We start from the raw sequence: 15,224 nt of genomic DNA on the forward strand, positions 1-15,224 counted from the left end.
CTATAAGATAGTTGATGTATGTACTGAAGCCATTAAAAAATCATTATGTTTAAAAGGTCTCCACTGACGAGAGCGCTACAAGCAAAAAAATAAAAATATTTTACTGTAGCTTTACCCTTTCTTTTCCTTAATCTTTTGCCAAACGTATCCAAATACCAGTGCCTTTCACAAACAACGGTGTCTTTCTCATCTGTTATGTTGTTTCTTGGTATAACAGCCGACCACTTTTATTTTCTGGTGTTCGAGGAAGACGAAAATTTTTCGTGATTTCATCAGTCAATTTGTGACACAGCATGTACAACCCATGTTTATTACAAAGTTAAATAAAATTTGAAAAATTGACTAAATAATTTAGCAAGCACTTTCTTGTCACAGAATAAAAGAAATGCAAAATGTTCAGTTAATGTCGTCGACCATGCGGTGAATAGGCCTGTTACAAAAAAAAGCTGTAATTGACCATCTAAGTGAAATTTTAGCTTCAAATACGCCGTCATTTAAAATCATTTTAATTGACATAACATAATTGTGCAAAATAAGCTCATTTGAAAGAAAATACTTGATTTTCTTAGTTTATGCTATAAAAAAAGTGGTTTCAAACTTAACAACTACTAACTGCTTATTCGTAACACAAAAAAATTCGAATTTTTTTTTTAAAAAAAAAAGCTTTTTATTCTACAGCTTAGATGGATACGGCATGATAATTATACAAAAATAATTTTAGAGAATGTAATTTTTTTTACTTTCGTCCACCACCTGGCTCACTATGCGCATGCTTCAAAGGTTTGGCGGTATAATTTAAAAACTTAACTTGTCAATCTACATGTGTTAAGTAATCTAGTGACGTCATAGATAATATCTCAGGAACTTTTTCCTTGTAACTTTCAAGGCAAAAAAAATTTATAAATGTCATAAATGACGTCTAGAACATGTAACATAATATTAGGATTGACAAGTTTAGTTTTTAAATTACAGCACCAAACCTTTTAAGCAAGCGTGAAGATCCATTCAAGTCAAGATTCGAGTCAATTATTATTTACCTCCTGTTACTCGTATTGAATTATTTTTGTGATTGGTTAAAATTCTAAAACTTTGTTATAATTCAAAATGCGAAGTAATGTGGAAACAAAAATATATCGAAGTACTATTTCTGTAAAAGTTTTAGTTCTGAAATTAACACACATGCACATAGTATATACAACAAAACATAATAAAAGGATATTTTTTTAACAAGAAATGATTTTCGAATAAATTTTTTTTAATAAGAAATTTTAAGTTTATTGTTTAAAAGTAATACGTTAAATTTTTCTTTTTTAATAATTTTTGTGCTCAATAAATAAAACTCAACTAAATAACAGTTAATGTTAAACGCGGTTAACTAAATGTGTTTTTTTAAAAAAAAAAAAAAAAAAGAGAAACAAAACACAACTATTTTGTATACAAGCACTTTTTAGATTTTTTGTACTACTCCACTTCACAAAAAATTGTAGAGTTGACCCTAAACCAATTGTAACAATCCATTAATACTCAATTATATAGTCTATTATAAACAACTGATTTTAAAAAATCAACACCAACAAAGTATAACGATAAATGTTGCAGAAAGTACAACTAATGAAAGGAATACAAAAAGTACAAAGGATAAAAAACCTGACTACTTTTTAAGTATTAGAAGTTATATATCTAAACCTAAATATATTGAGTGAAACCACCTCATTTTAAACTTAATATATCTTAAACTTGATACATTTTGGCTTTAGGGTATAGCCCGTTCAAGCCAATTGGATTGAGGTTAAATACATATTTATAATTAAATGTTTATATATTTAGAAGAAAAATTGAGGCAGGTACTGAATTTATGCTTTCAAGATATAAATAAGTTTAAATTGTTTCTTCCTTTTTTTTATTTCAATGAATCTCTTAATATTTTAGTTTATAATTCTTGTATATCAATAATAGTATAGACCATTTTAGCATACTTTATTAATGAACAGGCACATGCTAGATTATAATTAAATTATCTTATTTATCTATAAAATAAACATTTGAACTTAATTATATAATTATTAATTAATTATAAGATCACAGCTAGTTGAAATCTGTGTTTTCAAATCATTATGTTTTCATGTGTGATAATGATCTGAAACATCCAAGCAAATACTGAAAAAGCTGTTTGAAAATCTTTAAAAACCAGCAAGAACTAGAAATATTTGAATGGCTACCACAATCACCAGATCTTAATGCAATCAAGTTACTATAGCAAGAACTTGGCAGGTTACGTGCAACAAATGCAGTCATCTACATATTAGCTTATGGCATTATTGCAAATGATATTAAAAACAATTCAACCTAAAACACTGCGTAAATTGTTTGATCATGTTACTGAAGATCTGTGCAGCTATAGTAAAGAATAAAGGAAGTTATTTTAACTAATTAAAAGTTTAATTAAAATGTTAAGTTTAATTTAGTTACATTTAAAATATTTAGTAAACACAACAATTAAAGTACAAATTAGACTTGAAAAAGTTTATTTTTTTATTTCTAAAAATTTAGTACCTGCAGCTGAATTTGTATATAAATTTGAATAAATATGATAAAAATTTCAATAATTGTATATTTTTATGTAAGTATTAAATTATAATGATGCCATTGCTTGCATTCGATCAAACAACATTGAATGAAGTTCTTGAAGTAAGAGCTGAACCATTATTTGAATCTGAACTTTGGAGTTTATTGTTGCAAGCAAGTCTAGCTTTACAAAGTATTATGGATAAAGGTTCTTAATTTTTAATTTCTTTAACTGTGTTAAAATTGTTTATAATTTAAATTATAACTAAAGTTTTGTTATATTCTTTTTAAAAATGATATTTATGTATTTTTTTATCTTATATTAACTTAATTTAGTTGAGAAAGAAAGATTACTAGATCTTATTTCAACTCTATGTCCTGATACAATTATATTATGTTTAAATGGTAGAATAAAGTTTGGTGTTTGTGAACAAGGTGAGTTAAAAATTTTTTTTAAATACTAAATTATAAAATTGAAATTTGATAAAGGTTACTTTTCTTTAATTTACAAAATTTGACAGGATTTAAACTATTGCTGCTTTTCAGCTATTTTTTGTATGAGTGTTTATGAGCAGTCTATTAAATAAAAGAATGGAATACATGAAAGTGTTTTAACTATCAAAATGAGCTTAAAATTCCCTTGATTACCTAATTTACTGTTGTCACAATGGAACTTTATATTTTTGTAAAACTGGTTATCTGGTTTTGCATGGATACTTGGGTGTATATTATCTGGAAATCCTTTGAAACTTGTACCCAAGTTTAATAGGTAATTTGAGTACATAAAAATCTTAAATTAAGTACACAAAGAGTAACCTCATTTTTAAATTACTTGTTAATGCAGTTTAACTAAGTGCAATTAATTAAAATAAAATAAAAAAGTTGAACTAGGTGCTTACTAAACCCAAAATCTCAGTTTTAAAAAAAAAAATTAATAAGTCTAATTTTTTGCACAACTTATTTTTCAATCATGGTCTGTAAGTGGCTTTTTTTCTGGTTTTGTCTTAAATAACTCCTTTTTTTTTTAACAAAAAAAATAAGTATTTTGTTTTCACTGACAAATTTTTTATATTTTATTAGTACCAAAAATAATTTTTGGTTTTTAGATTTGATTAAAGTAAGTTGTTTTTTAAAACCCTCAGCCGCATTTACTTCTCTCTGTTTAACTAACAGAGTATTCTTAAAACTTTTGTTTTAAAAAAGTTCTATTAATAATAGCAATTAGCAAGTTATCATTGAAATTATTTCTTAAAAACAAAGTTTTGGTATACCTAACATATTAAAAAAGGAAAAACCCCAACATTAAAGTATAGTTTAACTTTAACAACATCACTTGTTTTTATTGATGTCAAAGATAAACACTTTAATCAGACTATGTCTCTTTTGAAAGAAAAAATCAACAAGCCAATACTTTCCTCCACAGAAAACAATATGAAAAAGTTTTTTTGTTAATATCTCAATAAATAATTTGTTTTGATAAGTTTAATTAATCTAAACTTATTTTCTAAGGTTTATTTAAGATATATAAACTTTCTAAGGTTTATTTAAACTATATAAACACAACTTTTCTAAGGTTTATTATAAAGTTATAAAGTTGTGTTTATATATAAACACAACTTTATTTAAGATATGTAAACACAACTTTATTTAAGATATATAAACACAACTTTTCTAAATGTTAACTAAAATAATTAGGACGGTTATTATTTAATAACTTTAGTTATTAAATAATATTTGTCCTAATTATTTTTTAAATTCTTTAAATAATTTAAAAAATAATTAGGACACCTGAAGAATTCATTTGATAAACTTCAAGATTTTTGTAATTAATGAATCAGATGCTTTTTAAAAATTGGATAATTAAATTTGTTAATATATTGTTTAATAATATTGTTAAATATTAATTATGATCCTACACAAACCATCACAACAAAATATTAGAAGTTTTTATGCAAATTAAGGAAAGAAAATAAATTTGATAAAAAAACTTATTTTCAATTACATCCTAATTGCATTCCTCCACGACTGTATGTCATCATAAAAGTTCATAATCAGATAAAAAATATCCAATGAGACCAGTGAATTTCACTATAGGTAATCCGCCTTATGGTTCTTCAGAATATCTTGTTAAAATAATACAACCAACTCTAAATAAGTACAAAAGAAAGTTACTAAACTCCCCTAAGTTTTGTTTGACGTAATAGCTTAGTAACTCTCCATTCTAATTGACAGAGCTCTTCCTGTGATTATTGACATGCTCAACAATGATAAATGGTAAACCTTGGGTATAGAACTAGATTAACTATTCACCTATGATGTTCACCTATTAATTGAATAAGTCAATGCTACTTTTTTTATAAAAATGTAATTTGAATCATACCAAATTTGGGCTCTATTGGACTATCATTTATGGTCGTTGTTGCAGTGGCATTTTTGCAATACTTCTGCAACATAGCTGTAGATGACAGCCATGTGAGAACAAATTCCTATAATTTTAAAATCATCAAGATCCCACAATTCAATACACATCAAAAAAAGAAAACGAAAGGAAGAAATTAAACTTTTTAGATAAAACAACAATAAATACAAATAGTTTCCACTATGATGTTAAAATCTATCAAAAATCTGTAGTTACGATTATACAAATTAAACCAAATTCAAACATTAATCCTGTAATAACTTCTGGAGTCTTGAAAGGTTTTATATCAAGAGTCACACAAATTTGTTCCCCAAAATACCTTAAAATAAAATACAGTTTAAAATAAATATGTTTGTTGAAAATGGCCATAAAAGATCAGCTAAATCTTATAAAAAAAAAATCTCAAAATCAAAACAATCCTTTAGATGTAGTCACAGATAAAATAAAAAATAGTTGCACAACACTAAAACTCCCATGGATTCCCAAACTAGGATCAAAATTTAAGAAAGAACTAAAAAAAAATGATGTTAAAATTATATTAAAAAAATTGCCAACTTTAAAAACAATTTTATGTAATAATAAATCCAAATTATTACCAAATTGCAATCCAGGTGTATATAAGCTTATGTGTTCACACCCTGGTGTTTATATCAGAAAAATATATAAGAAAATTTTATGAAGAAGTATTTAGCCTCAGGTAAGCATAAAAGGCAGTTATCATGCTTCCGGACCAACAGAACACTGCAAGGAATGCCTTACTTATCCAATTTTATTCAAATTTATTGACTATATTGATAAAAACATTAAATATATTAAACTTATTAAAATTTTTTTTTTGAGAATTTATATTTTTTAATGACATTAAAAAATAAAAATATTATTCCTCTTTTTTTTTAAGAAAGAACAGAAAAGCATTTCCGTCCCCCAGAGTATTCTATAAAAAAGAAGAAAATTACTGATAATGAAATCGAAAAGGTTATTGGTTATTATTTTAAGTAAACATTAAGTAAATATGAAAATTTTTAATTTATGGTTTATATTACATATAATTTCTGCATAGAGGTTTTGTTTAATATATTGTGATTATTTACTTGGGTATAAAATAATTTTAATATTGTATTGAGTAAATCTATTGAGTAATATTGTATTGGGTCAAACCAAACACTGGACAACAAATAACAAATAACTTTATTATATTTTTATAAATTATGGTTATCATTTTATTACATATAATTGCAAATACAAAAACAGATATTATTAAACAAATAAGTTGTATTTGAAAATATGAAAACCAAAAAAAAAAAAAAGAAAGATTGCTTTTGACAGAAATTCTGTTATACCAATCATTATAAAACATATTAAATAACTTTAAAATTTTATTATTTTTCTGAAAGTATTTTTTACATAGCATACAGAAATAATAAAAGGTTTAAATTTAAAATTTTTGACAACAAAAAATGATGGCTTATTACAAATCTTTTTAGCAAACATGTACTATTGCAGAGCCAAGTGTTTCAATTCCCAATAAAGTTGATGTCCCATTCAAATATGACATCCCAATAATGGGATGTCATATTTGAATGCAGCTGTTTTGATTTAAATTTTTATTTGTTTATATCAGCTAACACACCTTCTTTATCTTTTTCCTTGTATGACATCTTGAAAGTCAATACTTTTTAATATTCCTATCCATTCCATTTTTAAAAATTTTAATATTTTCCATTATTATTTGAAAAAATAATGTGACTGGTTTAACCTGGTTTTACTCTACATGTGTTAATAACAGTTTTTACAGTAATAATATAACAATAATAAAATATCATAGTAACAAAAACAAAAAATAGTAAATAATTATCTATTGATATTTATTTATTGATCGAACAAAACTAGTTTTAACTTACATTTTTGTTTTATACATTTGTTTTTGTTCATTCTTTTTTAATTTTTAAGTTTTCCATGCTTATTACCATTTCACCTTTTTTCTTTGGTCTTGAAGAGATTTTATGTCTTGTGGTATTTTTCTCACAATTATCAAATTTATTAAGCTTGTTTACCAAATCAAATTTTAACTGTTTTTTAGTTCTTATTTTCTCCAATTTTAATACAAGAATCATACAATACTTGTAGTTTATTTGTATTCCTCTTTTTTTTTGTTCAAACATTAGCAGTAAACCAAATCTGTCACACCTCAACACTATTGGAACAGCTTTTTGAAAATTCAATTGTGTTTCTTTTTGATTTATAAAATGAGGTGATATAGGTGATTTTTGATTTATAAAATGAGGTGACAAGACCAACTGAGGGCAAACAGCTCTAGCAACTTGGTTTATCAAGAACTGGTAACTTATGAATTAACCACACATTTTGGTTTAGTAACATGATTTTTGACATTTTAACTTATAATTATTGTTACATAGTTCATTATATATTTTACTAAAAATACAAATTATATATATATAGGCCTCAGCGGGATGTAAGAGTTTTAGCTCTCGCTGTTGCCCACACTTCCCTAAAGCGTTTTATGAGAGCAATATATGGTTCTTGCAAAAGTATACTTTTTCTCTCAAAAGTATAATTATCGTTGTAGCTAAAATAAAATGTCTACATTCTATTACAATGAGAAAATACAAAACTTTTTTTATAAGCAGTAAAAACAATGCTTGCCTAAGAATTTTTTCATGCTGCAATAAATGACACTTGTTATGTATATATTCTTGTAATATTAACATAAAAAACATATGCTTGGCATGGTGTGACAAATCTACGAAAGTCCAAACTTTTTTTAAAAAAAAAGACAGAAAAACAAACGTCAGGTTTCTAGATTTTTGCATATGCAAACGCTGGCATTTGCTTAAAATTTTTAGAAACATGCATTAATTCAGCAATTTTTTTTCCAATAGTAATGCGGTTGATAGTTTTTTATTCAATATAAAAACATATTTGTAATATAAAACAATTTGTTACTAAAATTGATTATTTCTTTCAATTGCGTTACTTTTAAGTCAAATAACTAAGTACGCTATCAAAGAAAGTAAATATGTTTTAGCATGTTTAATTATGTTTTAGCATGCATTAACAAAATAATTTTTGTTAAAAGAAACCATGCTTAAACATTACGGTTGCTTTTTTTTTTTAATTTTCTCTTCTTTTTTTTTTTGAAGTTATGTCTATTTGCATATTAAAAATACTTTTAAATTGTTTAAAAAATAGTTTTTAAGTTTTGCTGAAATATATACAATCTAATAGAATATATAATTATATAGAATTAATATTATAGTTTTATTTTTTATTGTGCGTTTAACTATGCCCATAATATGATATTTTTATTAACTTATTGTTAAATACTTAATATGTTATTATTTTTAATAGTTTTTAAAAAGAAATGTCAAAACAACTTTTTATTTTCAGTTTTTTATTTTCAGTTTTTTATTTTCAACTTTTACTTTATTTTTAGCTCCTTTTATTTTATTTTCTTCAAGTTTATACGTTTTTTTATTTGTAAATTTAGCAGACTAAATTGAAAAAATTAATTATTTAGTATCAAATGGATAACAATTTACAACTGTGTTGAAGAAATAAAAATTAATTAAATTCAATAAGCATCATTGATATATTTAATAATTATTAACTAGAATACAAATTATTTGAAAATAAAACTTCCTAATATGACATTCGTCATTAAATAAAGATATGAACGTCATTACATTTATTAAAGAAACGATTTGTCGCGTCCTGGGCTTGTAACAAGTATAAAACCAAAATTTGTATTTAATAAGCAATTTTTTAAATGAATGAACAGATTGCAAAAACCAAAAGCTCTCCGAAGGAGCTGTTAAGAGGAGCAGCTCGCATGGCTTGCCATGTTCATTTTAGGAGAAATGTTCTTTTTGCCCCTCTTGCACCCATTTACTCCCGCCGAGGCCTATATATATATATATATATATATATATATATATATATATATATATATATATATATATATATATATATATATATATATATATATATATATATATATATAATAATATATATATAAATATATAATAATATATATATAAATATATATATATATATATATATATATATATATATATATATATATATATATATATATATATATGTATATATATAGATCTATAGTTTGTTGTCTTTGGGAAGAGCGGAAGGAAAAAAGTGATTCTTATGCCAACACATACGTCACTTTTAATTACTTTTGACTTTCGTCCAACATTTGCGTGTTGGACGAAAGTAAAAACCATTAATTTAATTACAAATAAATCTTTTTTAAAAAAAACCACAAAAACGCAAATTTAATTGACCAGAATGTTTTAAAAACATTTTGAATGTTTTTAACAATATAAACAATGTTTTTATTTTTATTTTTTTTAATAAAATGTTTTTATTTTTAATTTTTTTAATAAAATGTATTTACTTTATTTTTTTTTACTGTAAATCATGCGCGGAGTGTTGCTACATCAACTATCTTATAGCCTGACTCGCAAGGGAGTGCTGCTACATCGACTGACAAATAGCCTGACTCGCAAGGGAGTGTTGCTACATCGACTGAAAAATAGCCTGACCCGCAAGGGAGTGCTGCTACATCTACTATCTTTTAGCCTGATTTTTGCACTTGAAGTCATAAAAATAATAAAAATAAATAATCACGCTTCTCAAGGCTTACCGTGTTACATTTACCTTGTGATGATGCAATAATGCTCTGTGGAACACAACGTCTTGGCTGGATGTGGACTGTATTCCAGATGCTTCTTCTGGAAACTTCTGGTAGCTTCTGCATGCTTCTGGAAACTTCTGGAAACTTTTGGATACTTTAATTATTTAAAAACTTCCATGACGTTGACACGGACCAGACTTAAGGAAATGAAATAAACCAAAAAAGTTGCACTTGTTTTGTCCGCTGCAAAATGGCACTTGTCAACGAAATTCTGCCTGTGTGCTGTCACCTGTCAGCTGATTGCTCATGTCATGGCATGCTATGACTCCAGACTCCTGAACTGTTTGCTGTGGTAGTATAGTTCGTTTCATTTTTAAGACATGTAAAATTAGGAACACTCTTTAGCATTGTTTGATGTTGTTTGCAAATGTTTTGTCCAATACTGTATATCAAGATGTTAGCCAGCCCAGTTTGGCAATGCCGACCTAACTCCGACCTAAAAGTGTTTAGGTTGGCAAATTATTGCCTCATTTTTCCTCATTCTGAGAATTGATATATATATATATATTATATATATATATATATATATATATATATATATATATATATATATATATATATATATATATATATATACATATATATATATATATATATATATATATATATATATATATATATATATATATTATATATATTATATATATATATATATATATATATATATATATATATATATATATATATATATATATATATATATATATATATATAATATATAATATATATATATATATATATATATATATATATATATATATATATATATATATATATATATATATATATATATATATATATATATATATATATATATATATATATATATATATATATATATATATATATATATATATATATATATATATATATATATATAGATATATAATATATATATATATCAATTCTCAGAATGAGGAAAAATGAGGTAATAATTTGCCAACCTAACTACCAAATTGATAATAAACATTATAATGGAAAAAGGTATGCCAAGCAAAAAAAAAACAATAATTGAATTTTTGAAATTTGAAAAAAGATTTATTTCTTTTAAATAAATATATAAATGATAAAAAAGCACTAGAGGCCTTTCACTATTTTCATCAGTAGTGCTATGTTTAATGCTTTTATCAAATTTTTATTTTTTATTTTCTATGTAACTGTAGAAAGTTAGATAATAGAAAAATTAAATTGCTATATTGTAACTATGAGTTACCATTGTAACATTTTTAAAAAAAGGAAGTCTCAATTAAATGTGTCATGTTTTTGTTTATGTAAATGACTTTCATATGACAACAAATATTTCTCACTTTTTAATTCAAGGAAAACAAAGAGTTGGAAAAAAAGTTTTATTGTGCAATCTCTGGCATTCAAATACATGATTGTCAAATTGGTCTGTAGAATTTCCTGTTCTGCAACTGGAAATATGACCATTAGTACGGTTTCTTAAATTATTTTTTTTTCCAGTGTAAGTAGATAAACCATTGCATGATAAACACTTTAAATAATAAATAACATTTTTGCTATTACAAGTAATGCGACTTTTAATATTCCAAATAGTTCCATTAGACGTCTGAAACTTATCAACTTCTTGTAAATATAATTGTCAAATTTTACAACGAATATCTTTACATTTGAATAAACCCGTTTTTTTGATAGATGAAATAGAATGAAATTTTGAAGAAGTTAGTTGTCTAAGTAAATTTGGTGGTTGTTTGTAGGTTATTACTGGATGTATATTTGAAAAAACCTCCTTTACCCTTTCATTAGTAGATATTATATTAGGAAAAACTTCTTTGGATTTTTTTAAAGGTGTTGGTCCTTGTAATTTGGCATTATGAAATGCTTTTTCTATAATATTATCTGGGTAAAGACATTCTTTTAACCATAATTTTAGTTCCGTTAAACGTAGTTTTTCTGTAGCATAATCCGAGGTAAAAAAAATTATTCTTTTAGCAAGATTATATGGGATATTCTTTTTTATCTGGAAAGGATGAAAACTATTGTAATTTAAATAGTCGTGGGTATTTGTTTCTTTGTAAAATATATCTGTTTTGATATGTTTGTTGTTTTTAAGAATAACCGATACATCTAAAAAATTAATGACATTGTAGATATTTCCGTTTTTATTGTATTGTATACCTAAATCAACCGTAAAATTAATTGAATTATGTAATTCTTCTAGAAAACTTTTAAACTTGGCGATGTCTAGATTTTTTGGCCATATGTTAAAACCATCATCAACATATCTAAAATAAAACTGTTCAATATTTTTAACTTCTTCTTTTGAAAAGTATTTTGGTAAGATTTTCGGAAAAAGCAAAGTTTCTTCTAAAAAACCAATTGTAAGACATGCATAGTCTGGGACAAAGTCTGTACCTATGGCTGTACCTGTAATCCGATGGTATACTTGGTCGTCAAAAATAAAATTATTGTTTTCTAAAATGAAAGATGCCGATTTTAAGAGGAAATCGGAGGTGAATCGATCTGCTATTAAATCTTTCTGTTGCTTTCATATATGTATATATATGTATATATATATATATATATATATATATATATATATATATATATATATATATATATATATATAAATATGCATGATATAAATATATATATAATTATAATAAAATAATATGCATAAAATATTTTTATGATAATTATTTGTTTGTAAAATTATTATTTAATGATGATGATGATGGTGATGATTATGATGATGATGATTATGATGATGATGATAATAATGATGATGATGACGATGATGCTGATGATGATGAAAATAATAAGAATTATAGTAACAACATCAGTAATCATACACAACTTGATAACTTTGTTGGTTTTTAGATGTTAGTTTATTCACTAGGAATGTGTGTTCTGACTTCTGCAGAAAATGAAGCTTTTACAATTGTAAGCTTAATTTGTTTTAATATTGTTCTTTATTTTGTTTACAAAGAATGCTACAATATTGTTCTTTATTTTGTTTGTTCTTTATTTACAAAGAATGCTACAATATTGTTCTTTATCTTGTTTACAAAGAATGCTACAATATTGTTCTTTATCTTGTTTACAAAGAATGCTACAAGTTAAGATATTCATATTATTCTGATTGTTATTGCTTTGCAATATATGCAAAAGTAACTAAATAACATAACTGTATGTGGTTTTCCAAATGATTTAGAAATGATTTAGAAAAAGATGATTTAGAAAACAATGATTGAAAACAATGATTTAGAAAAAAGGAAAAAAGAAAAGAAAATTTATATTTTAAATAAAGGAGATCTTAAACCTTGCATTTCATACAACTGAGTAGAAAACTGTTTTTTTCAATATTTTTTATTTTAATGTAAAAAAACCTATATTAAAAAAAAATTGTTATTTGTTTTCTCACATTCTGCTTAAAAATCAAGTTTTACAATATTTTAGTATCTATTATCATGTTATTGAATTTTTTTTGTAGCTTAAATAATGTATAATCTAGAGTTTGGATCATGTTGATACGTGTTATTACATAGATTTTTGTGGTTCAAAGTTACTCTTAACCTTAAACTTTGAAACATGTTGAATTTTAGTGAAAAAGTCACACAAATTTAACGCGTTTTTTAGAAGACACAGCATCAGTCATTTTCTTTTCTGTTATTAACTTGTCAAATTAATATATTTGGTAGCCTGAAATTTCTCATCCAAAATATCTATTTAAGATATGAATCAGACTAAATCAAGTTGTGACACCTTTAATATCTTTAGAAAAGATGCAGACAGTTCAAGCTGCATTAGAATAATTGTTAACTCTATGTTGTTATATCATTTTGTCGCATTACCTTTCCAAAGTTTAACAATTTTTTATAATTTTTTTCAATTAGAAATGTTTCTCAACTTATCAAAGCGATTGAAATTTAAAAGTTGTTTAGCCTGATGGAAAAACTGTAAATTTGCTGTTTTTAAAATACATTCTGGAAAAGTTTGCTGTTAAGTTGTTTTAGGGCTCAAATTAATAAAAAGAAAAATCAATTTAATTTAAATTCCCCCCTCCCCTACATTCTGGTTTGCTGTTAGAAGGGTTGCTTTAGGACCTCATATGTACAATCTATTTTTTTTTCATCCTCTGTGTATTCAGTATGTATTTTTACAGTATGTATTTTGACCCCATATGTACAATCTATTTTTTTTTCATTCTCTGTGTATTCAGATTTAGATCATTATTTATATTTTCACTTTAATTTTTAAAATGGTGACTTTATTTAAACAGTTAGTTAAGCAGTATACAGTAGTATACTCTGGTATTCCTGGTATAACCTGGTATTCCTCTATGACCTACTACTGCAGTATTACAATAAATACATACTGTAAAAATTCCACACCAGCACGGGGCAGTAGCTCTTTTGGCTAAGAGCGATGGCTTGTGGCCTATGGTGGCTAATGTGTGTATTCAATCAATTGAAATCCGTTCTGTAGGTCTTACGTCTGGCTCTGATGTGCTAGCCCATAAGCGCAAGGAGTGAGTGTGTTTAGCTTTCTACTCAGCCGATTTGAAAGTGGGTGAAAACATAACGAGACCATACGGGACAACCAAATGCTACATCCTAATGCACTACACAGTCTCTAAAGTCAGTATATCAAATGTTTGTTCTTTTTTTGATTATTTGCTTTTAAGTTACCCAAGGGAGAGAGTTACAAGGGTGAACGATTATCCATTTAGACTCCAATTATCCAATTAGACATTACTAACATGTGCACTGCACTATCACATCTTTAGATATTTTTAGGTGCAATAACTATTTTTTTGTGGCATGCCTCACCACCTTATACTTTTCTATTTTTTGTTTTATTATTTAGTTATCTTTTATTTTTCAATTTTTTATTTTTTATTTTTTTGTTTATATTATTAAATTTAAATATTTTATTTTGCTGAGCAGTCATCAGTGTAAGTAGCTCAGTGTATAGTGCGATGCTTATGGTGTCTGCAGTTCCTGGTTCGATGCGAGTCTGTGTTTTTTGGTCAAATTTATTTTGTGTGTATATACAAGCATTTTATCGAATCATTTTATGTCGATTATTATCAATTTTGATTATTATGCACTATCCCCTCCGACATAACACGCGACCACTATCCCCTCCGACATAACACACGAACGCATCATCTCACGCGAGTCTTGATAGAGAATGATATGGAAGCATATTCCATTCATTTCTTTATAAACTTTGTTTATAAAGAAATGAATGGAATATGCTTCCACCCTATGAATACCTGGACACTATCCATACAGATAATATTCTGGAACATAACTACAACCGACACTGAAGCATTTAGACTGACAATTTTTTTCATTGGTAATGGATGCTCTTTATACTTAATATTCAAATTCCTAATTCTTAGCTTTAAAAAAAACCACGCAAAATATAACAAAAGAATGTACCAACTGCTGTAGCTAGCTAGAAACATTGAGAACCATTCACATAGATGATTTTATTTTGACATCTATCTCAATTCTATAAGATATTTAAACATGGATC

The 15,224-nt window shown here is 25.5% G+C and overlaps 1 protein-coding gene across 1 annotated transcript in view; it reads left to right on the top strand.

Annotated features, from left to right (window-relative positions):
• Positions 1 to 2,073: 2,073 nt before the first annotated feature.
• LOC101238484 (tyrosine-protein phosphatase non-receptor type 13) overlaps positions 2,074 to 15,224 on the top strand; it is a 176,954-nt gene continuing 163,803 nt past the window's right edge. The window contains exons 1-4 of the mRNA XM_065792946.1: positions 2,074 to 2,773; positions 2,902 to 3,000; positions 5,883 to 5,959; positions 12,558 to 12,620. Of these exons, the coding sequence (XP_065649018.1) occupies positions 2,638 to 2,773; positions 2,902 to 3,000; positions 5,883 to 5,959; positions 12,558 to 12,620 (375 nt within the window). The 5' untranslated portion in view covers positions 2,074 to 2,637. The remainder of the gene's footprint in view (positions 2,774 to 2,901; positions 3,001 to 5,882; positions 5,960 to 12,557; positions 12,621 to 15,224) is intronic.

This window comes from Hydra vulgaris, chromosome 03 (genome assembly GCF_038396675.1).
Source record: "Hydra vulgaris chromosome 03, alternate assembly HydraT2T_AEP".
NCBI classification, from domain to species: domain Eukaryota; kingdom Metazoa; phylum Cnidaria; class Hydrozoa; order Anthoathecata; family Hydridae; genus Hydra; species Hydra vulgaris.